Source organism: Anoplolepis gracilipes, chromosome 1 (genome assembly GCF_047496725.1).
Source record: "Anoplolepis gracilipes chromosome 1, ASM4749672v1, whole genome shotgun sequence".
Classification (NCBI taxonomy): Eukaryota; Metazoa; Arthropoda; class Insecta; order Hymenoptera; family Formicidae; genus Anoplolepis; species Anoplolepis gracilipes.
Window position 1 is genome coordinate 22734150 of NC_132970.1, and position 27579 is coordinate 22761728.

The 27579-nt window shown below is 30.6% G+C and overlaps 5 protein-coding genes across 8 annotated transcripts; 3 read left to right on the forward strand and 2 right to left on the reverse strand.

The window, feature by feature from the left end:
* Window positions 1-398: 398 nt before the first annotated feature.
* On the forward strand, window positions 399-14166 carry LOC140668551 (uncharacterized). 3 transcript variants are annotated; one of them, XM_072897799.1, is made up of 29 exons: window positions 399-723; window positions 1878-1985; window positions 2067-2153; window positions 2335-2489; window positions 2590-2681; window positions 2891-2968; window positions 3550-3715; window positions 4498-4723; window positions 5902-6055; window positions 6908-7037; window positions 7123-7353; window positions 7426-7599; window positions 7753-7913; window positions 8060-8342; window positions 8465-8579; window positions 8685-8799; window positions 8899-9021; window positions 9777-10127; window positions 10440-10610; window positions 10689-10844; window positions 10927-11034; window positions 11736-12011; window positions 12107-12161; window positions 12260-12401; window positions 12463-12571; window positions 13297-13406; window positions 13524-13665; window positions 13745-13848; window positions 13938-14166. In XM_072897799.1, exons 2-29 carry the CDS (start codon window positions 1888-1890, stop codon window positions 13999-14001), a joined length of 4176 nt encoding a protein of 1391 aa, XP_072753900.1. In that variant the 5' UTR covers window positions 399-723; window positions 1878-1887; the 3' UTR covers window positions 14002-14166. The 3 variants fall into 3 exon arrangements, with proteins under 3 accessions (XP_072753900.1, XP_072753817.1, XP_072753982.1); XM_072897716.1 differs by having other exon boundaries at window positions 400-723; window positions 1887-1985; XM_072897881.1 differs by lacking the exon at window positions 2891-2968 and having other exon boundaries at window positions 400-723; window positions 1887-1985.
* A 108-nt stretch (window positions 14167-14274) lies between these two features.
* Window positions 14275-18708, reverse strand: LOC140668712 (G patch domain-containing protein 1 homolog). Its single transcript, XM_072898006.1, has 3 exons — window positions 18493-18708; window positions 17610-17988; window positions 14275-17419 (listed from the first exon to the last, which is right to left on the reverse strand). The coding sequence occupies exons 1-3, from the start codon at window positions 18554-18556 to the stop codon at window positions 15034-15036; spliced, it is 2829 nt and encodes a 942-aa protein (XP_072754107.1). The 5' UTR covers window positions 18557-18708; the 3' UTR covers window positions 14275-15033.
* Window positions 18709-18885: 177 nt separating this feature from the next.
* Window positions 18886-23408, forward strand: Coq9 (ubiquinone biosynthesis protein COQ9, mitochondrial). Its single transcript, XM_072898394.1, has 5 exons — window positions 18886-19216; window positions 21931-22128; window positions 22395-22738; window positions 22821-23045; window positions 23199-23408. The coding sequence occupies exons 1-5, from the start codon at window positions 19162-19164 to the stop codon at window positions 23232-23234; spliced, it is 858 nt and encodes a 285-aa protein (XP_072754495.1). The 5' UTR covers window positions 18886-19161; the 3' UTR covers window positions 23235-23408.
* On the forward strand, window positions 19236-21697 carry LOC140668774 (glomulin). Of its 2 annotated transcripts, none has more exons than XM_072898118.1 (2): window positions 19236-19795; window positions 19860-21697. In XM_072898118.1, exon 2 carries the CDS (start codon window positions 19869-19871, stop codon window positions 21618-21620), a length of 1752 nt encoding a protein of 583 aa, XP_072754219.1. In that variant the 5' UTR covers window positions 19236-19795; window positions 19860-19868; the 3' UTR covers window positions 21621-21697. The 2 variants fall into 2 exon arrangements, with proteins under 2 accessions (XP_072754219.1, XP_072754287.1); XM_072898186.1 differs by having other exon boundaries at window positions 19236-19734.
* Window positions 23409-24233: 825 nt separating the features above from the next.
* LOC140668910 (uncharacterized) lies at window positions 24234-25916 on the reverse strand. Its single transcript, XM_072898275.1, has 3 exons — window positions 25428-25916; window positions 24757-25292; window positions 24234-24664 (listed from the first exon to the last, which is right to left on the reverse strand). The coding sequence occupies exons 1-3, from the start codon at window positions 25713-25715 to the stop codon at window positions 24298-24300; spliced, it is 1191 nt and encodes a 396-aa protein (XP_072754376.1). The 5' UTR covers window positions 25716-25916; the 3' UTR covers window positions 24234-24297.
* Between the last annotated feature and the right edge of the window lie 1663 nt (window positions 25917-27579).

Here is a 27579-nt window from a genome sequence, read left to right on the forward strand (position 1 = left end):
CTTGAAATGACAATTGTAATATTGAAATAAGATTATAATATCGTTGAAATTTAAGATTTTTAAATTCTTCCAAGATTCTAAATTGTTGTGTATATATGAAACAATGAACGCGTTCATATGAATATACAAGTTCTGATTTGACACTTACTTTTTTTCCGTGCAAGTTCAATCGCGGCGTGTTGCTTTTGCTCGCGCAATTAAGGTGAAAAATTCAATAGAGAAAATTTCGTCTCGCAGATACGCACGCATATATAAACGTATATACGCATACACTCGCGCATAATTTTCAATGTATTTCGCCGCTTCCTTATATTTATAGCTAGAGATAAATATACATTTTGGCGTAGATCCAAAATATACCCGCACACAGTTAGTTCGGCTACGGACAAACCCCGTAATAGCGGAGCTGTGTCAGTGCTATTAGTGATGTACGTGGCATAGGAATCTTACGCAGACGCGTAAAAAAAAAAGACGAGATGCGTAAAATGCGCGAGTAGAAATAAATTTTTTTCTTTCTCAGCAAAAACGAGATTGCGAGAGACTATATATTTTAAACGATGCGAGTGCTGTCCGATTACGCGAATACAATGAGATTACCGAGTTCATTCAGAATGGAAGAAACCCTGACGACGAACCCTCTTTTCTGACCAACCGATCGGCATAGTTTAGGATAAATTTCATTCACGTCTGTTATATTCGTGGATTAATATCGCTACCGATCCAGTAAGTAGCAGCACTTTGTACAATCGATGTAATAGATTGCATAAGAGATATATAGATTGTCGATATATCGCGATCGTACAATGCGGTGTCTTCTTCATAATGTCTATTTTATTTTTTTTTTTTTTCTATTGATACTTTATATACATAAGAGGTTTAAAAAATAAAAAGAAAAAAACATGACATTGTAATTTTATAAATAAACTGCAATACGCATGGCACTTTAGATGCCACTCTTATTACGTCTGCAAAAAATATGTGAAGATGACAATACAGAGAAAAGTTAATTTTTCTACAGTTTTTTTCTTTATAAAAAAATTCAAATTTTTTTTTCATGCAATTGTCCGTATCAGAATTTTTTTTATTTCTCGATAATATACATAATATTATAATATTTTTCGAAATTATAATTTATAAAATATAAATTTAAAGTAATGTGATATTAAGTAATTTAATAATTTTATATTTTTTAATGCATTATAGATGAAAAAATGATCTTTACATTATATACATTTTTTTAAATTCTTACGTTGATAGGCATTAACATAATGATGCGTAAAACGCATAATTCTTGATTTGAATTCTTTTTTAAATTCAATAACTTTAGACACACAATATAAGCACAAACTAAGGATAAGAAAGAATTAAAAGATGACTCATCAACGATCTATCAAACACTTGCTTTTTCTTTTCTGATGAGAATATATCTTGCGACATATTGTATTTACATTTTCTCACGCGTTGTGGTTTTTTTTTCCTTTTTTGCTTCTCTTTGATTAAACATTCATGTAAACACTATTATTAAATCCAACATATCATATAAAATGCAATAGAAAGATAAGTATACAAAAGAAAATTAAAAAATGTAGCTATCGATAAAAGTTTAAGAAATTAAAATATTTTTTACAAGTTTTTTATATACTATTTAAATAATAACAAACATTGAATGACACAAAATAAATAGAAATATGTAAATTATATTGAGGAAAACTGACATAAGAGATTTTTTTAATTAAATTAATTATTAAAGATAATTCACCTTTTTTTTTACTTGTACTTTCCTTTCTTTTTTTTTCATTCAAAAACATAAATTTACATTTGTTTAATTTTAAGAGCAGGTAGTATAACAAATATATAATTGAAGAAAAATATTTTTGTATACACAGAATGCACTCTATGTATTCGTCTAAGAAAGGCGATCCTCTTTGCCCGTTGGGTTTTCATCCACAAGTACGGTGGCCAACGCGTTGCAAACGGTGTTTCAGGTAATTATTTCCGAAAATGAAAGTTAAGATAATGAAATGAAAAACGCGTATCTCGAATTATATGCTCGAATTGATCTTCAGGGACTATAAAGAGCATGGCGGGAGAAGAAACAGTCTCGGAGATATCACGTCTTCTTCTCCTAGTCTTTCTTTGGATTCATCGACGCGGTAGGTTCTGTCGACATAGATTGGACAAAGTGCTTTATTGTTACATAACGCGCGTTTGTTGTCAGCGTGTTTCTCGAAATCTGTATCTGAGTATTTTAATACCTTATATATTTTTAAAAAAAATTTAAATTGTACAATTTGGAATATATATATTAACTTTTATCACGAATAAATGTTAAAGTGGCCCCGAGAGCAAAAGAACGTGGTCTTCTGCTACAAATCTGGCGAAAGATGAAACCAAGAATAACTCACAATCAGCAACGACGACCGGATGGACATCCTTAATGGATCTTTCTGCCATAGATAAGGACGCCCAAGATGCTCCCAAATTAGATAGTAATAAAAGAATATTGATAATAATATATTAAATTAATATTATAAAATCAAAATTAATATCAGGTTTTTAATTATGTTAATTTAAAATCTATTGTTATAGACGTTAGAAAACCAGCAAAACTTCAAATAAAAAATGTAATAAGCAACACCAACAAAGGCACTTCGGAGAATGATGTAGAGTTTATAATTCAGGTATCTCTTTATTACTTAAATCACTAGTGCATGGAATGCTTTTTGTTGTCGCAATAAAACACACGCACGCTTGTAAAATTCTTCTTTAAATGAGGATGTCTTATACCGACTTAATTGTACAGTAGACGGTAGTATAGCGACATTCAATAAAAGTGAGCAAATATAAAAAAAAATTCCATTTTGCGCTCTCATTTATCACACTACTTTAGGTAAGGAAATCACGGCCAAAACAGGTGGTTGAGGATGGCCTGGATAATGTCATGGTAAAAGGAGAGGAATCCGAGAAGGTGAGACACTCATCGTTCTCGTTATTTTAACAAATTATCTTGCGATTAATAATAATTATAATATATGTCGTCTATCGTATATCATTGTATGCACTTGTATATACACCAACTTCATAATGTTGTCATTTATGAAGCACGTGCGATACCATCAGACTTTCACTAAAACTTGCACAAGTTCATTCAAATGTTAATTAACTTATTCAAATATTAACTCTCTGTACAATCATGAAGTTACGTTTCTGTATACAATAGAAAATAAGTTAAAAAAAGATTTCGAAATTTCTATATAAATGATAATATATGTATTTTAATATGTATATATATTAAATATATTTTTTTAATCTTCTCTTAAATCTGACTCATTTATGTGATAGAAAAGAAATTTGTGCATATACAAGAATGCACCAATAAAAATATATTGAATTACTATAGTACATGTTTAGCGTTATATTTACTTTATCACGTTTTATATGACACATATGGATTATATTTATAAAAGTTAGAACCGAGAAGATTAAATACAATTAAATACGTAAATAATATAATTCAGATTAATTAATGGTTATGCTTATCCCTCGCAGAATGAGATAGAGAAATTGAAGTCCGAATTAAATGATATGAGAGCAAGATGCGAGAAGGTGGAGAAAGAAAAGAGCGAGATATTGATGCGTCGATTGGCGACTATGGAGACGATGTCGAACAAAACATCAACGAGCGAAGTGGCGAAACTACAAAAGAAAAATGAAGGTATATTAGTTTTTCAATTTTTTAAAAAGTTTGTGTTAATAAAACAATTCTTTTTCTCTACATTAGAAATAATATTCCCAGGTAGCAAGCACATGTCATTTTGACGTCGAAAATTGGTCATTTCTGCTTCAATGACGTCACGTGACCAGATAATGTCTAATGTAAAACGTCTTTTTTGTGACGTCTTAATGATGTTGTAAAAAAACGTCATAATATCGTGATTTTTAAGTCATTATTATAAATCGCTTAAGTGTTACTATTTTTTAACTAAAAACTCATTTAATTTTTATATCTTAAATTATTAAAACAATTTTGTGCATAATTTTGATATTCACAATTCTGTATATCTCAAGGCCCTAACATGGATTTCCTTATGGATAACCTGGGACTTGATCATGACATTTGATCATGAATCTTTTCCTCTAGCGTGAATTCGTGAAAAGTGAAAAGTGAAAAGTTTCATTAACGAATTCAATATTTGTGAATGAATTTTTCACTTTTCACGAGTTCACGCTAGAGGAAAAGATTCATGATTAAATGTCATTAAAACGTCACTAATAGGTCTAAAATGGTGATGAAGTCACGTCTTGAAATGTTGTCATCGGTCTGTGATATTAGTCCGTCATTTTTCCGTTTACATCGCATCATACATATTTGAACTGACAATATTTTGATGTCAAAATGTCATGTGCTTGCTACCTGGGTTCCATATTTTACTCATCGTGCCTGAAAAATTTTAAATTTAATTATTATATATATTACATTTATTTTTCATATTTTAGTACTTGTGCAAGAGAAAAATGTATTATTGACAAAGATAAAAAGTTTGGAGAAAGAAACAATTGGTAGATCATACAGGGGCGAAAAGGATAAAGTGCACGACGAATTACGTTCGAAACTTAAGGCGGCAGAAAATCTTTGTGAAAGTTTAATGGACGAAAACGAAGATATGAAAAAAGAAATTAGACAATTAGAAGAAGAGATTTATGAGTTGCAGGATAATTTTAGGTATTACATTTTCTTGCACTATAAAAAATACAATTAGGTATCTGCTCTACTTGGTATTTTGCTTTGTGACGCATGTTGCTTGTTGTACTTTTCGAAAGAATTAAAATCTATATCATTTTACATTTATTCCATACGTCTATATATATATATATATATATATTACTTTATTAAAAAAATTTACTATATTAAAAAAAATATATATATATATATGTTTTATAATATGTATAAGATGTATGCATATCAATTTAATTAAAACATTATAGCTTTAGTTTTGTTTTAAAATTATCATTTATAACAATGACAATATGTGGTGATACAAAATTTATATTGGTAACAATGATGTTTTACTAATATGTTGAGAATGATGTTTTACTCGAATTATTACTAATTAAAGTATGACTTGTAATTGTTTCGAATTGTTGTTACTGTAAAGTGAATAATTCTGTCAACTGACATTTTTTAACATTGTTTCTTATATGTTTATCAAGATCGGTAGTATCTCTGTTCCTTTTGGTGAAGATTATTACTGTATTAGTTTTTGCAAAATAATTTTTAATCGCACAAAGGTTTAAAATTTTTATTCACACAAACACATTTTTATACACGGGACAATAATGCAAAATAATATTGCATATACAATTTTTATGTAAAAATTGGAAATTTTATATGTCGACCATGCGATAGACCTCGAATAAAAGGATTAAAATCTTTTGCAAAATGAGCTATATGGATTGTTGCAGGACGACGATTTGGACAGATTTGCGACGTATGTGATCCTAACACGATGACACCTTCGTATTTCGTCAAATACGGAACCGTGGGGGTATCCTTCTTTGGTAATCGAGCTTATATAAAATTCATAAATTTTTTATTGCTTTTTACTTTTCGTGGGATCACATTTACTTTTTGCGAACACAAGATTTTTAAAAAGTCTAAAAACAAAGAAGAAACAATAAAAGAATTATATTAAAATTTCATAAGATTTTTTTAGGATTTTCAAACAGAACTCTATGTGAAATGTCATACTTTCCTTTTCTTTCGTAAATTTTGTATAACATTTCTTTCATGCGCGTTTATAAGGAACAGAGATACTTAAATGCGACAAAATCCTAATGGTTACACTGCACACATCGCAGTACAATATATGTTATCTATACGAATATAATTTTCGTACATAGGGACGAACAAGCGGACGAGTATACCCGTTTGCGAAAAGGTTTGGAGCAGTCAAACAAAAATTGCCGGATATTATCGTTCAAACTGAGGAAAGTAGAACGCAAAGCCGAAGAATTAGAAAATGAACGATCCTCTCTAGAGAAGAAATATGAAGAGGTAAGTACAATGTAAAAAACTAAAGAAATTCTGTTTATTAATATTCTCTTTATAATTCTTTATTATTAAATTAATATTAAAATAATACATAAAATATTCCAGGTAGCAAATACACGACATTTGGACGTCAAAATATGGTCAGTTAGACCCACATATGACATGATGTAATGACGTAAAAATGACAGACTAATGTCACAGACCGATGACGACATTTTAAGACGTTAAAAAGACGTGACTTCATGACGATTTTAGACCTATCAGTGACGTTTTAATGACATTTGATCATGAATCTTTTCCTCTAGCGTGAACTCGTGAAAAGTGAAAAATTCATTCACAAATATTGAATTCGTTAATGAAACTTTTCACTTTTCACGCGTTCACGCTAGAGGAAAAGATTCATGATCAAATGTCATGATCAAGTCTCAAGTTATAGGGGAAATTCATGTTAGGGCCCTGAAATATAGAGAATTGTGAATATCAAAATTATACACAAAATTGTTTTAATAATTTAAGATGTTATAAAAAATTAAATGAGTTTTTAGTTAAAAAATAGTAATATTTAGGCGATTTATAATAATAATAACTTAAGAATCACGATATTATGACAACATTATTTTTTACAACATTATTAAGACGTCACAAAAAAGACGTTTTAAATTAGACATTATTTGGTCATGTGACGTTATTGAACCAGAAATGACAAGTTTTCGACGTAAAAATGACATGTGCTTACTACCTGAGATATTATATATTGAATAACTTTATTTCTTGTGTTCATATAATTATGTATTTGCAAGAAATTCTGTAAACTATAAATTTATGTTGTATATAAAATTTTCTTATTTATCTTAGATGAAGAAAACGGAAGAAATTTTGCAAAAAGTAAGTAACGCATTCCAGGAGAGAACGCAAAAGAAAGCAACAGATTCCACAACAAAAGTGCAACTCAAAAAGATGGTTGACGAAGTGGAGAAGGAAATGGGTTTGTTGGATGTTGTATTTTCATAAATTTCGATAAAATTAAATACATTTCATATTAATATTTCGAACAAATATAAATACTTTAGAAGACATGCTGAATATCTTCTCCAACATTAAAAATGGACATAATGTGGATATACCGGATGTGAAGTCGAAAGATAATAATAATTTAAAATACGATAAACTTTTAAAGGAACATGAACTGCTTAAAGAAAAACTTGAAACTGCTGTGAAAGAATTGGCCAGTGAAAAAGAAAAGAAAAAAGCTCAATCAAATGTAAAAGCAGAAGATACTAAAAATTTGGATTTACAAAACGGTAGATATATTAATTTATAATTGAATTGTATAGATGTAATTAAACGTATCTAATTTCTAAATTTTATTACAGTGAAAAAAAAGTTAAACGAAACAGTCACTTTAAGGGAAACTGAAAGAAAAGCGTGGGAAAAAGAGAAACTGGCACTTTCGGAAGAGAAAGACAAGTTGAAATCAAAACTCTTGTCGCTGTCAGCCGAGAAATTAAAAATTTATAACGAGGTTGTACAACTAAAAAAAGACTTCGGTAAAGATTAAATTATATTTGTAATCTAATTATAAAAAAATTACGCCTCTTCAATAATATTAAATATTTTTCTTCATGCTTTATGTATACGTGTATATGTATACATATATAAATATAAATTGTATATAAAACACACGATTTTTTTAAATATAGAAACTGCTAAGTTGTCGGAGAAGGATACTGCAAAAATGGAAGAAACAATAAATGAATTAAAAGAAAAACTATCACAAGAACAAGAAAAGTGTAAACGATTACAGGATGATTTGTCATCATATACCGAAAGAGAATCGAAAATGTCGCAATCTATAACATCTGTAAGTATATTTTTCTTTTTTTGGGGAGTATCTAATATTTTCTTATATTATATATTAAATATATTAAATTTTTAATTATCCTACATAATATATTTTCCTACATATCTTAACAACCGCAAAATTTTTATTTTCTTCGATAAAAATAGGTAGAAGAGACAAAAACTAAACTCGATGCTGAGGTGAAACGTTTGAAGAAGGAATTAGAGAATTCAAAAGCTACCACAACAACAAAAATCGCGGATTTAAATGCAGAAATTACGGTACTTAAACAGGAAAGTGAAAACTTAACATCACAACTTGACAAAGAGAAAGAGGCGAAAGAAACCGAAATGGCAGCGCTCAAGAAAAAGATAGCTTCCTTAGAGAAAGCTGGACAAAATACAAAACGCATGAATGAGATGAAACAGACTTACAATGAGAAAATTTTGAGTAAAGTATTAAAAAATATTATTTTAAATATTTTATATTTTGAATTTTCTTTATTTCTTTACGCGCATCTGAATTGATCTTCTAGACTTATCACGTGGAGATAATGGTGATAATATTTTCAGATCTCGAGAATGACATTAAAAAGCAACAACAAGATAATGAGACTCTAACTAAAAAATATCAAGAGCTTACGAACTCAAAGCTACAACTTGAAAGAGACAATGAATCTTTGAATAGGTAAACAGCAATTCGACACTAACTGTGTGAGGAGTAAGAATTCACTGTCAACAATATTAAATGCTTCGTGTAACTTTCTTCATTTAATTTTACGTTTTATTATAGCAAATGTTCGGAGTATGAAAATGATGTGAAAAAAATTCAAACAGAACTTGATGAGTTACGTAACTCGATGAAAATGAGAGAAAACGAGTGGCGATTAGAGAAATCTTCTCTAGAGGTATATAAGTTTTATATTATTTTATATAACTTTTATTTTATATTTATATTGACTACTATTAATGTGTACAAATCTCATTTTTTCGGTTCATAATTTTAGAACCAAATCCGTGAGAATCAGTTACCGAATAAAGTTATTGTGGCAGAATTAAATGACGAAATTAATACATTAAAGAAAGAAAATGCCACTTTATTGGAACGATTGGAAGATGTGAGGAAAATTGTAAGTATACGTATTATCTAATATCCCACGTAGCAAGCACACGACATTTTAACGTCAAAATATGGTCAGTTAGAATCAAATATGACGTAAAAATGACGGATTAATGCCACAGACCGATGACGACATTTCAAGACGTTAAAAAGACGTGACTTCATGACCATTTTAGACTTATTAGTGACATTTTAATGACATTTGATCAAGAATCTTTTTTTCTAGCCTAAACTCGTAAAAAATGAAAAACTCATTCACAAATATTGAATTCGTTAATGAAACTTTTCACTTTTCACGAGTTTACGCTAGAGGAAAAGATTCATGATTAAATGTCATGATCAAGTCCCAAGTTATAGAAGAAATTCATGTTAGGGCCCTGAGATATAGAGAATTGTGAATATCAAAATTATACACAAAATTGTTTTAATAATTTAAGATGTTATAAAAAATTAAATGAGTTTTTAGTTAAAAAATAGTAATACTTAGGCAATTTATAATAATGACTTAAGAATCACAATATTATGACGTTTTTTTACAACATTATTAAGACGTCACAAAAAAGACGTTTTAAATTAGACATTATTTGGTCATGTGACGTCATTGAACCAGAAATGACAAGTTTTCGATGTAAAAATGACATGTGCTTGCTACCTTTATCTCTTGCTACTTCGAGACCATACGAAATCTCATCATTCACTATATTGTTTTTTCTCTTTTATATGCTTATTTTATAAATAATAATTTTCCATTATACTGATTTGTAGAATGACGACTTATCTGCAAAATTGAAAGATTACGAAGCAGTATCAAAAATTCATCAAGCATTAACACCCGATACTACGGCATTGGAGTCCGAAATCCGAAAATTAAAGAATGCCTTGACAAATATGGAGAAAGCCAAGAAGGCGGACTTGGCTCAATGTAAAATGCGTTACGAGCACAGGATTACGGCGATCAACGATGAAATACAAGCAATCCAAAATCAATTATCACGATACAAACGCGAGCGTGATACTTACAAACATATGTTGGAAGGCGCGCAAAAAACTATAGGCGAGTTAAAGTCCACGAGACAAGGCAGACTATCCAATGCATCCTCCGGAAAGTCGGACGAGGTTAGCAGTTAATGATGCAATTTAAATAACTTCAAGATGCCTTTGTGTATCTTGTGTTAAAGCTATTTAAAATTTTTTTAATATCAATAAAATTCTTATTTTTGCGTTTAAAAATTATTTTCTTCTATTAACATAACATCAACTGTATAATTGATTTAATTATTAAATTTATAAAATATTATATTAAATATTATATATAATATATATCATATATATAATATATAAATATAAATATATAATAAATCAAATATTATGTCATCTATAATATATATATATATATATATATATATATAAAATTCTCTGTTTTTTAAGGATGAAGAATCGTCAAGAGCTAATGTGTTGGTGCTAGAAAAACAGATCAGTTGCATGGAAGATGAACTTTCTGAAACAAGATTAGAAGCTTCCAGGTTAAAGGCCGAATTGGTTTCAGAAAAATCTGCTAGTCACGTTAAAGTCTCTGAATTGCAATCCCGAATTAATGAGGTAATTAAAAATTAAATAGATGCAAATGCATACATTTGCAATGTTGCTTATATTTATATTCATTTTTTGCATTTACAGTTGGAGGAGGAGCGATTGCTCACGAGCGGACGTTCGAAAATTCCAGGATTGAAAGTACGAATGGAGTTAGCTTGGCAAAAAGAGAGAGAAGAACATCAAAGATTGCTACAGGAAACGGCAACTCTAGCGCGAGATTTACGGCAAACATTGTTTGAAGTAATCAATTAGCACAATTAATCATAAATCAGATAATCATAGTCAATTAGCACATTTTTTCACATCTATGATTAATTTACAGATAGAGAGAGAACGCAGTAAAGAACGGCTGGAAAATAAAAGGAGACAAGATCAATTAAAGAAAGTATTCGACGAAGAAAAGGAAGAAAATAAGAAAAAATTACTAGAGGTATAATTTCGATAATATATTAGTAATATATAGGGTTAAGAAGTAATAGTTGCAGTTACTTTTTTTTTGGTAACGAAGTGATAATGGCGTTACTATTTTTCTTCTGTAACTGTAGCGGTAACGTAGTTATATTTTTTTAATAACGGTAACAAATTTAACAGTTACTTTTATCGTTACTTTTTATATATGGAACTTATTTATGACACATTATATTTTCTATTTTCGTATATTCAATCTTCAATTTATCAATAAATATTCATATAGTCCGTATTTAACATATTTGTAAGCGCGTTCTGAACACGGACCATTTAATTATGAAAGTACAAAAAATATATCGTGTATTTGACTATAATTATAAATTTTATGCAAACCAAATTTTTTTAATTTATACTTTGAGTGTTTTAAAATTTTTTCCTTGTTATTTATGGTTTACAAATTTAAAATAAAAAATTTATTGATATTTTATTAATATTTTAATTATTAAGTTTTTTAATAAAATATATTACAGAAGTATATTTTTTATTTAATTTTTCATCTTATTTTAACATTAAAAAAGTAACTAATTACTTTTTAAAAGTAACTGTCCCATCCCTGTATATTACACTAATTTAATACTTGTGTGCGCAAGGATATTTTTAAAATAATATTATTAAAAAATAGAGGAAATAATTTTTAATCGTGACTGCAATGATCGATTCTAGTTGCAATGCGATCTACTTGAGCTGAGAGACGCGCACGCGAAATTAAGAACGAGCAATGAGAAGATGAGACGAGAGAAAGAGCGACACGAAAAGGAGAGACATGAACTCAAAGAAGTGATTCTGAACAAATGCAAATTGGAGCAAACTGAGCTACGCAACATTAATATTCTTATGCAACAAGTTCAGGATTTGTTACAATTATTCCCTGAATTAAATACTATATCAGAGAATGGAACGCCCGATATATATACACCAACTCCGCCGAGACGATTAAAGGTATACGATATAAACATATATAATTCAAATAGTAATGTATTGTAATCAATATAAATATCTAAAATTTATAAATGTCTCCGTCTTACATTCTTCAGGGACCAAAATCAAGGGAGTCATCACCTATGTTAGAAACGAAGGGTGACATAAAAGGTATTCATCAATAATATAAATAATTTGCTCGAATTTTAATTATTAATTTTTATATATCATTGTTTATTATTTTTTAAATTATATATAAACGCTTGTAGCTGAAACTCCAATACTTGGAGAAAGAACAGAGAAATTAGAGTATACTATTAAAAAATTAATGGATGTGGCGAAGGAACTTAAAGAATCGAAGAAAATGACAGATGAAGCAAATGCAACGCGATTGAAAAAAATGGGAAAAAGGTGAGCTTTGTAATTATTTATAGTCAGATTTCAAATATTATGTTATTGTTGTAATCTATAGGTCAACGTCAGTAGAGAGCGATCCAGGAAAAGGAGTAGTATTGAATCGCAGTAAACCACGTTTAAAGAGAAAGAGTCTTTCCTTGGAACAAACGTCTGGGCGTCAAGAGGTGAGTACAAACAGTTTCATAAATAAAAAGAAATATACACAGAAAAAAAGTAAGTGCCAAATCAAAACTTATATACTCATATAAACGTGTTCATTGTTTCATATAGACGCAACAATTTATAATCTTCTTAGAAGAATTTAAAACTCTCAAATTTCAACAATATTATAATCTCATTTTAATACTACAATTGTCATTTCAAGAATAAAATAATTGTTTTAACTCTAAAAAAATTATAATCTTCGATTTGAACATGTGCCATTTTCTATTCAATATTTTTTCCTCTCCATTCAAGAAAATTATTCTTAAATAACAAGAATATATCTTTTTTAGTTAAACTGTATAAAATATCTTGATCCAAGCAAATTTTCGTTGTTTAACGCAATATAATCTCATTTCAAGATTTACATTTTGAAACTAAAGATATTGTCAAAGTAAGAATATTCTTTTTTTCTGTGTACAGAAAGAAAAATTTGTCATGAAATATGAAAAATAATTCTTTCATATGAAATAAATGTGTGCGATACAAATATAATTTTTATACTTCTATTAGAGTCGTGTAATTTTTTATAGTTATACTGAGCAAAATTCTAAATACAATTTTATGTCTAAATAAATGTCTTTATATGTAATATCTATTACAAAATTATAATTCAAAATATAATTTATTTCTGAAATTTTCTATATTCTTGATTATAATTACTCACTTTTGCATTCAAAAAATGTAGTCTCCAGCTATTTGGGGCACCGATAGCAACTTGTCGAGTATGCAATCATTGGAGGGATCGGAAATTGGTTCTCGCGGTGCTAGTTTACAAAGAGATTCCAGTGTGGACAGGTACCGAATATTAGATATTTTATAATTATATTACATATTTTTTTTGCTCATGCTCGTAACATTGATAAAATAGTAAATATTATTCCTTAAATAAAATTTACTTACTATTACATTTAGCCGTCTTTCTGGAGGATCGACAAAGAGCGAAATGTTAGATCGGGACAAAAGATATGGTAAAGGGATTATACGAAAATTAACACACAAGTTAACTAAATCATCCAGTGTAGATGATCCGAACATGACCGACTACTCCCTTCAGGCAAGAAGAGATTTAAATATTTGCAGCTATTTTTATTTGAATAAAACATTATTTATTAAAATGATCGAATACTTGACAGACATCTGGTTCTGAAACCAGCATCAATGAAAGCAGTAAGTTAGAAAAGAAGAATTTAAAGAAGAAATTAACAGCCATGTTCAAAAGAGGTTCAAGAAGCAGCAGGTAAGAAGAAAAGCAATTGAATTATTTTTTAATAGATGTGTAAAAAATGTACAAACTCATTAATAAAAATAATCATGCTGCCTTTACAGTGAGAGTAGAGCAGAGAAAAAATCCAGCAGACCTGCTTCTAGGAATTCCATGACATCAGATTAATAATCCTGTATGTGCGATCTTACTAAAGGACTTAATATTTTACTTAAACATCACGATTATTGTTTCCTGAAAATATAGTATTACATTCGATAATATAATAAAAGGCAGACTGCTCAAATTCGTATTTAGATATTGTATACTCGAAGAGAGTACAGTCGGCATCAGGTACGCACGAAATTACGTACGTTTAAAGTACGTATTCAGATGCGATGAATACCAGATGGCATACGTAAGGATTCTATGTTTAGGTTTTCGCAAAGAATAGAAAAGTACATATATATATATACGTGTATATTCTTGCATACCGAGTACATAATCGATTGATTTAATCCTTAAATCACGATGTCGTCTATGTCATCTTAATATCCAGTATAAGTAGTCTCTATTTAATAATTCATTCACTTTATGTAATTTTTTCACAGAAAAACACGCAAATCGAAAACGATCCGTGCATGATCACATAAGTGAGTGTAAAACATATGTACATATCCTTATACACGTGTAATCATTTGGAAAATATATAAATTTACTGACTGTATTTAAGAGTTATTTATCAATTTATTTTAAAAAGCCATTTGCACAGGAGAATTAAATTTTCACTATCGATACTTCAAAATGAACAATTAATATCGCATGTCGTGTACCAGCAGCATCTACAAAGTATCTTCATTTATAAAAAAATTCAACATATATGTATAATAAAACCTTTGTTATCTTCCGATTCGGTTCAAGATCTAATTTTAAATCTTATCATATAAAGAAAAGTTCTGTATTCAAATTTACAGAACTTTTCATGTCTCAGATATTATATATTTTCAATCTATATTACAGATATACATATTCCTCTACCATATATATAAAAATATGTGTGTAGATATATTTTAACGAAATTCAAATTCATTCATTGCAAAATAATACAGTTCTAGTAGAACCTGAAGTTCTAGAAACACATCTTTATGTACAAGTATTTTCAAAAGCAAATCGTTTCATTAATGGAATTTAGAATTATCGAGGAATAAAAATAAATAGAAATTAGTGTTTCGAACGTTTCTCTTTCTTAGATTTCTTCTTGTGTTTGGGGCTCTTATGCTCTTTATGTTTATGCTTCTTCTTTTCCTTCTTTGATTTTTTCGCCTTATTTCGCTCTACCCATTTCCCTCCGAGTATCGAAGCCTCCGCAGTCTTTGATACTACGATACTGCGAAATACTGGTTTCAACGATTGGTTCGTACTACTAGCCTCTGCTGTTGCAGTACTTTCCTGTTTTAACAACCTTTGTGGCAGAATTGGACCGTACATATCTGGCAGTATCGCAGTCTCCGTATCATCGATCACTTCGTTAGAATCCGTAAGATTGTTTCGCGTTTCATCAGTCGTTGGTAAATTGGTTTCCGGAATTTTGGAAGCTGTACTTTCGTCATTAACCCGCTTCGGATGTGTCACCAAGTTATCAAGATCCACTTTTGCAAAGATACCGCGCGGTGGTGACGTATTTCGATGGATGTTTATCTCTTTCGGATCTTTGCCGATTAAGATCGACTTGACCGTTTCATTGTCAACGTTTTCTTCCGGCTCGCTGTCCTCAGAATCTTCGCTACTGCTAAGGAAAATTGCCTTAAAGAGATCCTTCTTCTCATTTGCCTGATCTTTAACTGTACTTATCGATTCGGTATCAATTTCTTGCTTATTTTCTACTTCTTGAATTGTTTTATTCTCTAAATTATCGCTCACATCTTCTTTAGAATTTTCCGACGCTAGGGAAAGAATATTTTGAATACCCTTGCCGAAAACTTTCTCGTAGGAAGCTTCGAAGATTCTAGACTTTTCAGAGACAGGTTCTGAATATTGATAATCATTCGATAAAGTGTTATCAGTGTCGGAAATTTTATTTGCATTCTCTTCTGTTTCCTTTGATGATCGAGGAGCTTCTTTTGTTTGTATTTCTTGTTCTGTAGCTTTTGTGAACTTGGATGAACTACACCAATCTAAGGAATCAAAGATGGAGAATCTCACCGACTTCTGATCCGTCGCGACTGGAGCGCAGCCGACTTTCGGTTCGGGAATATTGAACCTCTTGCAAACGATACTCGTGGGCCTCCATTCGCTTCGCTCTCGCGTAAGTTTACCAAACATCTTCAGTCTCACTGCTTCCTTTATATCCTTTTCCGGATCTGTCTTATCTATCTGATCAGCGCTATGTATAAATTTATCCACCATATAATTATTCGACTGCTCTAGCCTCGCCGCTTGTTCGAATTCCGTACGTTCTTGTTCTCTCTCCCATTCGGTCATCGAAAGTGGTTGAATAGTCTCGAGTTTATTCCTTTCATTGTTTTCTACGAAAATAAGATATTGCTCGAATCGTCTCTGTTTATCTGGATCGGATGAAAATAATTTTGTGCTTCTTTCATTTTTACTCGAGGAGTCACGTTCCGTCGACGTTTCCGTGCTCGATTGTACAGATGCAGAAGTAGATTCTTTGAAATCTTCTAATGTTTTCAAACTACCCGTGTCATTCTCGACACCAACAATACCACCTTTGACAAAGTTTTGAACATTTAATTTGTCTAGCCAAGAGTTGCCAGTTGTTGCTTGTTGATTCTCCAATTTCCTTCTTTCTTCTGTTTGCTGTTTACCATGTAAATTCAAGGTATTCGAAATGATATTCGAGGCGACAGATTTGCTTGATGGCGGCTTCCTTGAACGTTCATCGGGATCTTCTAAAATCCGCGCCCTATCCACAGCATTCAATGGCTCTTTGCGTTTGCCATTCTCTACTGGAATTGCAATAGGTGGATAAAATCTGCTTTTTCTAACAGTGTGCACTGGCATGAAATCCTTTGGCAATTCTGGCGGTTTGAAGATCTTCTTACTTGCTAATCTCCCCTTCGCGCGGATGAAACCATCCAAGCAATCGGTTTGCGAGCTAGTCAAAGCATCCTGCGACCATCTTGTTTTCTTCTTATGCTTAGGATCATCTAGGGCAAAGTCATAACGCGACATATCTTCCCTTTCATATATATCTTCGTCATCAGCTTCGAACGCACCAACTCCGAACGCTTGACCATGAATGGACAGTTTCTTGTTTTTATCTTGAACGCAAAATGCTGGGGTATCGAATAGATTGTGGCCGGAAAGAATTTTCCGTCTGTCTAAACCCGAATAGCCGATGCCAAAATAATTATCCTTTGGCTTGCACCTGAATGGCTCGTAATCATCAGGTGCAAAAGTAATATTAGTAGAATTATCATCCGAATCCTCTGAATTGCTCACTGTCATTTCAGGATTCTCCTGTACTAATTTTAATCTTTCATTACGTTGTTTTATCTTTTGCTTTTCTCTCTTTGTGAGTCTAGAACCTACACCTTGACCAGGTTTCCAACCCATCTTCTTGAGTAAGACAATACCTATTGTTTCTCTGCAATTACAAGCAACACCAAAGATTAATATAGTTTTGAATCTCTAAGTATATAAATGTATATAAATAGAAATTATATAAACGTATTAGTAAACAATCGAGTATGCACTATTAATTCTTCAATTAAAAATAATTAATTAACAATAACAGAAATCAAATTGCATCATTATTAGTTTTTGCAAATACTAACTTGACAGGTTTTAAAAGTTCCTTTAAGACAGGAACACCAGGGATAGGTCCGCTATTGTCTTGACTCATCCTTTCTCTCTTCTTTCCCTTCTGTCCATGATCAGCATAATCGCTAGTAGCTTGAATTCCTTTAGGAGCGATCCCAAAGAGACTCGTATCCTCTTCATCCATAAAGTCTTCCGGTCGCTGAATAATATTGTCCGCCTTACTACTTCTTGAAGACTTGAATTGCTGCGGTTTCCAGCCATCGCGAGTACCAACGGTGTTGAAGTATCCTGCTGAGAAACCTCCTGTAAACGCTCCGTGAAATCTGCGTCTACCTTGGGCATCGTAAGCGTATTGATCTTCGATTGTAACTGGTTTTTTTCGTGGAATGTTCTCTAGAAAATTAAAGAGAGAGCTTTGATATACACAGAAAAAAAGTAAGTGTCAAATCAAAACTTATATACTCATATGAACATGTTTATTGTTTCATATATATACGCAACAATTTATAATCTTCTTAGAATTTAAAAATCTCAAATTTCAACATTATAATTTTATTTCAATACTCCAATTGTCATTTCAAGAATAAAATAATGATTTTAACTCTAAGAAAATTATAATCTTCGATTTGAACATGTGTTATTTTCTATCCAACATTTTTTCCTCTCCAATCAAGAAAATTATTCTTAAATAACAAGAATATATTTTTTTTGGTTAAGCTATATAAAATGTCTTGATCCAAGCAAATTTTCTTTATTTAACGCAATATAATCTCATTTCAAGATTAACATTTTGAAACTAAAGACATTGTCAAAGTAAGAATATTCTTTTTTCCCGTGTAATAAATTTTATTAGCCATAAAATTAATTACATAAAATTAATTTACACCACATACGAACCTTCGTCCAAAGGATCGAGAGGAACACCAAACGTCACGTAATTTTCCTCCTCCGAGTCGCTCATTTTAAAACAAATTTATTTCTCGAAACGTATTTTTTTTTTTTTTTTCTATTTGATATAATTAAACATCACGATAAAATCACGCTTCAAGACTGATCTCGATATCGACGCAGTAAAATCTGAGGTTAGGAAGAGAGAGAAATACATATGATACAATTCACAAAAATTTAGCAGACGATAATATGAGATTAGCGTGCGTTCATTCGTCGCAATAGTAAAGTACAACCAATCACGATGCGTTATATGAAAGTATACTAGAGAATAAACTTTTACACCATGAGAATAAACTTACATCATGATTATATGTAATAATAATCACATATACGGAGCAATTATTAATAAATGAATTATGTAACGCATTTTTTCAATTACAACACGTGTCATTTCTATTTCAAGCTTTTTTAATATACACATATAGATACAATCGCCATAACTCAACTCTCGCTTGTATAGTTCATCTAAAAAACAGTGACTTAACGTTACGTGAGGCGTGAAACAGTTACGCGAAATTCGAACGCGCTACAGGAACAATAATAATATGAGCGCACGTGGTTCGTTTGAACATTCAGTAATTAGTAACATTTAATATATTTAATTCAACTAACGATATGGCGATGCTTAATTCTTTTCGTTCGGGTCGAAGCAGATTTCCAGTAGCCAATGGTAAGTAAATTCTAGCAACTTGCTCCAAGTACAGAAAAATAATTTTTTCATCAGTTACTTTAGCTATCGATTCTTGCTCTCTCTCTCTCTCTCTCTCTCTCTCTCTTTCTCTCTTCTCCTTTACATTTCTTTATTTTCTTTTTATAAATGAATCTTGCTGTCACAATCATTTTCGCCGATCACAACGGGTTTTGTCACGTCGTTAAACTCTACTAAATATTCTTTTATTTCGAAAATAAAAAGACAGCAGCTGAAATTTTTTTTCGCTCCTTCTCTTTCTCTCTCTCTCTCTTGCATCAGCTGTGCAACGAGAATATATACATACCTTGATGATTGTACGGAGATTTATAACCTCACATTCGCAAAAGCAAGCCACGCGATATTTTATCGTGTCCAGAGTGTCTAGAGGATGAAAGAAGGGAAGAGAAACATACATTTAATTCAGCCATTTAATCGCCGAAAAGCAGAAACATAGCTAAAACATTTTCTTGAGAAGGAAGCGACATATTTGAAAATATGTAATTATTGCGTACACAAACATAAATAGAGGAAATTATTTTCTGGAAAATAATTTTGGCTGTGAGTGCGATATTTGTACATGTTTTCTTGTGGGTTATTTATGTTTTAAAAATTTATTTCGTAGTTTGAAAAAATGTCGCAAATATTCGTCAAGCGCTTCACCGATTTCCTGGAGAATCATAAGCCTAAGGAAGCTCTGAAACTTTTCACAACGGAAAGCAATGAAGTGATCGAGGATTCTGTCAGCGAGATTGTTTCTGTCACCGCTACTTATCTGACGGAATCTAACTCGCAATCTGAACAGGAATTATTTGAATGCTGCAAGAATGTGTTAAACATCATAGCAGAGAGGTGTAATCCCATGGAAACTGTACTGGAATTCCTAGAACAGATAGAATGTTTGGATAACGATATCAAATTCTGTGCCATCTTGGAACCACTAGGTATATGTATGATGAAAATGCAGGACAAGGGCAAGGTTATTGAGTGGTGCATCAATACCATCAAGTCATACATGGAGGATTTAGCATCATTGCATGACATTGACAGCGATAGAATTGTGAATGTGTATAAAGGAATTATTTCATTCTTGGAACCATTAGTGCAAGAGGCAGTGAAGATCAACTCTAAACTTCAGGAGGAATCATTGCTTGAAGATTATCTTTTGAGCTTTCTTATTTCCCTGTGCGAGAAGCCTTTGTACTACTGGAACAAAAACATTATTGAAGAAGCGACATATAAGGAATTCTCAGAGAAAATAATAACATTGTCATTTTATCTCACTGGAGATATATTATATTTTTTGAACATTGTTAGCAAACGTCGTAGGAATATCATTTGCAACAAAGTGCAAGAAGGATATTTGTACACTGAAAGTTATAAACGTAGTATGCTTTTCGAATCGAGTGATAACATATCGGATTTGGCTTATGCTAACTTTTATTGTTACATAATTACAAAAAAAGACTATTGGAAAAAAGCACCACAAATTTATAGTTCTTATTACATTTTTGAAACGTGCTCATATTTTTTTGAAATTCTACTTTGCAAAGAGGAAGACGTTGTAATCTCGAATGGATTAATTTTTATGGAAACTGTTTTAAATCGTATCTCACCGCGATCTGTAAATTCTAAAGTATTGGAACTAAAAATATATTCAGAATTATTTAAACCAATTATTAAAGTAATGATTTATTGTAGTAGTGATACAGAACGAAAGAAGGCATTACACATTTTTCAAAAGTATATCGAGATATTCAACGTGGAAGCTAGATATTCTGTTATCTTATATTTGTACGAAATTAATAATCATTCTGGTTTACTGAGCTTAATCATTAATATACTTAAATCTTCTATCATCGATTGTCTCAACTCAACTCCACAAAATACTCAGTTTCTTGGAAAAAATTTGAAGTTGATATTGAAAAAGATTTGTAATTTGCCATACGGAAGTTCGTCGGATTTAGTAGAGATATCGGATGAAGTTATTACTGCACTGAACCTATTGAGATTCTTATTTATTAGAGATAAACATAATGAGACGGGTATTTGGAATATTACAGATTGGCTAAAGAATAATTATTTGAAGCCGTTGAGAGAGGGAATAGATTTGTGTAGAATGCATTGGAAAGTGAAGATAAAAGACTTAGAGGAACAAAAAAAGGTTTATAATAAAATACATGATTATAATGAGATGAAAAAGGCCGACGCGGAAGTCACGTTGACTATTGGCGGTGAACAATTACCAATGATGCCACTTCCAGAAAAAATTTCATTTTGTCATAAAGCGATAAATGGTTTGGATGTAATGGAAAGTATTCTTATCCGGATTAATGAATGTATAGATGCTGACAAAGAATTTTCATTGAGTATGCTAGCTGAGTAAAAGTATGCTGAATCAAGATTATCATAATTAATAATTGTATACTGTTAATTTTATGATACCAACTATGTATATATAATTAAATATAAGATTTTTTGATATTATAAAATTGTAAATCAAGATTTATATAATAAAAATTCTTTTTTAATATACTTTGTTTTGTTGATTAATATCTTAATGTGTTTCATGTGATTGAAATAAATCCTTATATATGTCATATATAATATAAAACATTATATATATAATTACATATGTTTTTAATATTATATATATTTAACATGTAAATTTTAAAAGTTGATATTGATTTTACTAGGTTTTAGACGTTTATGGACTTCTAGAGCTTTGCTGGCCGATCAATCTGAAAATGATAATAACAAAAAGACAGAACCACAACAATCTGCACACGAGGAGAGTGATGAGGAATATGAGAAAAATATTAAAACCAAAATACTTGGTGCCTCTCTAAAATTTGTTCCGGATATGGGATGGAGCAAACAGGCTATCAGTGCTGGTAATTTGATCTATGATTCTTTTTACGTGTTGTGTTGTCCATTTAAAAAAATCAATTTTCTTACAATCTTGATTAGTAAATTGGATTAGTTTTTTAAATGAAAAATACTTGAAACGTTTGTTAAAAAATAACAATTGCCAAAAGTTATGTTAAAAATGTATTTCATATGTTATATTAATAATGTAAGTTCGTATAATATTAATTAGCTGACTTTATCATTATTAATATGTAACATAATAAAAATATTAAAATTTATGGTATCAAAGGTGCTGAATCGATTGGATATCCAGGCGTAACACATGGACTATTTCCAAACGGTGGTGCAGCTTTAGTGCAACACTTTTATTCTATGTGCAACCGCGAATTGAATCAGATGCTAGAAAAAGAAGCATTAGCCATTGAAGCGGATCCTTCGAGTCCACGGAAGGCGCCAGAACAGCAAATTCGAGACGCCGTGGAGACACGTTTAAGAATGATGATTCCCTATAAAAAGACCTGGCCACAAGCACTGGCTATTATGACTCTGCCACCAAACGTACCGACTTCTTTAGCGAATTTATTAACTTTAGTTGATGATATCTGCTACTATGCCGGCGATAGGTCTGTCGATGTAAGTCATGACATTTATCTATTAGGATAAATGAAACATTGTTCAGATGTGCTGTTTAAACACGGCACATTACTTTGATTAGATCAACTGGTACACCAGGAGAATGATATTGGCGACCATTTATAAGGCCACTGAGTTGTACATGCTGCAAGACACCAGTGAAGATCATAAAGAGACCTGGCTATTCTTAGACAGACGAATAAAAGACGCTTTACAAGTATACGCGATGCTTTCGAGTTCAGCCAACACGTCGCCGGATGAAGCTTTAAATCGTTTTACAGAGACAGCGACTGCTGTTTTCGTAACGGTAAATATATTTTCTGTATTTATTTTCACTATAATATTAAACATTAAAAGTTAGAAATAAAAAATTTACTTCCAAAGCATTAAAAAATTCAAAGTTGAAATTGAGTAATCTTTGATATGCATCCTACATATATAACATACTTTTCTGTTCTAGGCGCGCAATATACTTGGATTGAGTTGGAATAGATAAGTTAAAGAGAACTTAAGAAAAAGAAAGCTGTAGATATTTATAAATGAATAGAATGTTAATTACGTTTATTATTATAATTAATAATTTATTAATTATAAACATAATAAATATTTCTTAGCAAATTAAAATTAAGTTTTTTTTTTTGTTTAAATACTTAGTCTCACATGTGAAAAGAAGATGAAAAATATTATCTAGCAGAGATATATATATATATATATATATATATATATATATATATATATATATACATATATATATATATAGCTATAATTTATTTTACATAATATATTGTAACAAAATCTGTACACTAAAATATATAGTAAATCTAAATTATTTGCATGCAAAATATAAAGATATAAATCGTTGTCTATGTAAAGCTACCAACGTTTAACAATAGATTAAAAAACATTTTCGCTTACCCTGCGATATTGTCATAATTAAGTATAATCGTCCAACCTCAATATACAAATTTTGCTAATTTTTGCATTCTGCCATTATAAGAAGCAGGAAGACAAATTTTATATACAATAATTACAATAATGAACTAGTCATAAGTGCTAGTAATTATCAATAAGTGTCTCAATAGTGCCAATCAGTTATATAAAACTATTCTTAATACAAAATATTCTTTTAATACAAAAATATTGTTTTTTTTTTTCAATAAAAATATGATAATGTGTGCAACACTCTGTTGAAAAATAGATAAAAGTAATATTTATTTTTTTTTTACTATTTATAAATTATTATTCAACTATATTTGTAAATTATATATTTTTATATGCACTCTTCCTTTCAGTAATGAATAAAAACATCATTAACTGAGGAAAAACATTTTTAATAGAATATATGTATATTAGAAACAAAATTTCTTTTGTATACATGTATCTTGTAAAGATCATTATACATTGTATATTGTCAATTGCCAATTTGTCATAAAAATTTATTTCTTTTTATATCGTTTTTTTTTTTTTTTTTTTTTTTTTAATTAACAAGTCTTAGAATCTTTTTTAATAAAAATAATTATTAATTACTTTTTGACATTTATTTTTTTGTCTGTTAAATATCAATAGTGTGCTTCTTGAATATATCCTTTAATAGTTTTTGGCAAAGGCAACTTGTGTATATTATCCAATCTAGTATTTTGACGAATGACAAAACGACAAAGATATTGTAAGCTTCTTACTTGTGTAAACCTGCTCACTGGTTTTGTTAATCTAACCGGAAATGATGGATATCCCGGATATTTCGGTCTCGAATAACAAATGACAGCGGATTGGCTAAAATTCATGGAGTGATTTATCAAAGCAGCCACCGAAGTAAAGCCTTCACTCTCTGTACATTGATTGCACAGAGAAAATAGACCGCCACTGTGTTCCATACGCGCGTGTAGCATCTTCCCAGATGATTTAAAACTAAGTGTTAGGACATACCTACAGATAATCGTATTTAACATTTCAATCATGTATCATATTCAGTATGAATAATAGTACAAAATCAAATTATATGATATATATATATATACCTATCGTCTGATGAATCTCGAACCAAGAATGCACCATCTGGTTCAGATATGAGTTTGGCGTCAGCTTCATCTCCTGATATAGGACCCCAATACCATCCATATTTGCTTAAATTGAGCAATTCTTTTGCGAGATTCGCTTTAACTTTATGCTCATTACTTAATGTTTCATTGATATTGCGAGGAACTTTCGCTATTAAACTAGGAACTGCTGTTGTAGCATCAGAACAACTGGGAGTCGCATAAACAGTTGCAATATCATGTGGCAATTCATCTCGCTGCTTAGTAGGAACTATAAGAAGATTCATGCCACTTGCACCATAATATTGTGTATTGGTATTATCAATGGTTTCTTCAGTACTATGGCAAGAATTTTCAAGTACATTGCCCAATCTATTTTCATACAAAGGTTGTCTGATCGATGAGATTTCTTGATCGTTATTTAAAAGTTCTCGCTGTTGGCAAGAATTAAAAGGTTCAACGACAGCTACAATGTTGCTTTGATTTGAAGAAGGGCTTACGATATCTGTCTCTTTGCTCTGAAAAAAAAAAAACATTATTTTAAGAATATGATACTGTTTGCAAAAAGGATATATATATATATATATATATATATAAGAAAAGGATTTATTTTAGGAAGCAAAAGAGGACAGGAGAAAATAATATGCGCTTACCTTTTGCTTAGATTTGCATAGGTTTTTGATTTGCAAGTGTTTCTTGATATTTCTGAAAAAATCAAACGACTTGCTGCTTGAAGGATTTTTTAACCTATGCTCCATATCCTTGGTGTCGTTCGTCGAGTCGTTCCTCTTGCACTCCTGTCGCGAATTATTCTCGCGTCTCCAAATAAAAGCCGGCATCGTGAATCTCCCGCTTGTGCCATGCTTCGACTTCTGTCGCGCACCTACTCGTTCCATAGCGGTACTTACAGCCGATTCCGAATCGGAATTCGGATTTATCATGTTTCAGCGTGGTACGCGAGCTCCTCAAGTGAATTATTATTATTATTATTATACCTGTCGTTTTTGCAACAGCACTTTGCACATGCCATCTATTTTTTCGCGACACGTTTATGCGACCGTAAACACAACGCTTTATCACCTCTCTCGGAATTATACTCAACAAAAATCCCACAGTATAACCATCAAAAATTTGTTAGACAGACACTAGTGGAAGATCGGAAGATGTCGCCCTCACTAGTACTCCGAACACCCAACAGAGTACACTTTAATCGACACGCGGCAACATAAATCAAACATAAATTTAATTAAAAAACCATACAAATGTCTCAAAATGGCAGTTCCCAGGTAGTAGGCACACGAAATTTTAATGTCAAAATATTGACAGTTCGAACCAAATATGACGTGACGTAAAAATGACGGACTAATGTCACAGACCGATGACGATATTCCAAGACGTTAAAAAGACGTGACTTCATGACCATTTTAGACCTATTAGTGACATTTTAATGACATTTGATCATTAATCTTTTCCTCTAGCGTAAACTCGTGAAAAATGAAAAATTCATTCACAAATATTGAGTTCATTAATGAAACTTTTCACTTTTCACGAGTTCACGCTAGAAGAAAAGATTCATGATCAAATGTCATCATGATCAAGTCCCAGGTTGCAGAGGAAATTCATGTTAGGGCCCTGAAAAAATTTTTATTTATACCTAACAAAAGCAATAGATATACAATAGTATATAGTAGAAATATGACTACAATAATTTATATTATTCGTTTCCCTTTTATTTTCTCTATGGACTTTACGCTTTTTTTTTAAATTTTTCTTTTACCTTCATATATAATGACTTTTCTCTTCTTTCAAAATTCATTTACGAGACGTTTAAAATTTTATATAAACATTTTTTTAAATATTACATTTTAATTGTATTATTTTTCTAAATCTATTGAAGTGTGTGCATTTTTTTCACAACACAAACGACTTGCTTGATAATTAATTTTTGATTATATTATATTTTAATAATAATTACTAAGCGGTAAAAAGGCAAATAAGAGTGCACAGTTATTAGTGTGCAAATTTATGATACGAAATAATCACAAAATATACATTAATAACTTAAAGTTTTGAATCGGTTTTTTGGTTCATTTTCTCAAGGTTTTTATTTGCCTTTTTGTCACTGTAATTATTACATTGAGCCTATTATTTTTATTACTTTATTATTATATTTTAATATATTAAAAATATATACATATATTAAGCTGAAAATAGAATTTCTCTCTCTCTCTCTCTCTCTCTCTCTCTCTCTCTCTCTCTCTCTTTCTTTACTATTCTAACAAAAAATTCAAAGAAGAATATTTTTTCTATCAATCTTTCTTGTTACTTTTTCTAGAAGCATTTGTTTTATTTAATATTTAGACACTTCTTTCGTTTTTTTAGACTCTCTTTCATAATAATATGTACTACTTTTTTCCAATTTTCCTCGCAATGATAACACTATACATGACAGCCAATACACGTTTGTGTGCACGAAAAAGATGATAAATTTTACATTGAAAACCTGTTTTTATTGCCATTTTCAGCTAACGAGATGATTTACAAAACTTGTCAAAAGCTGTCGATCATATGCTATTCTATTCACATCTTCAACTATAGGAAGATAAATATCTGAAATATTCATTAAAGGCTCATTTATACATATCCGTTCCCTATCCGTACCATATCGACAAAATCGGATTTGATCATTTACACATATCCGGATCGCATCCGTGAATTTTTTGAAATAGCACGTCAGTCTTGAGACGTACGTGATCATGACAAATCTGTCAGAAGATGAATTAATTTTGGATGAAGAAGAGTTTC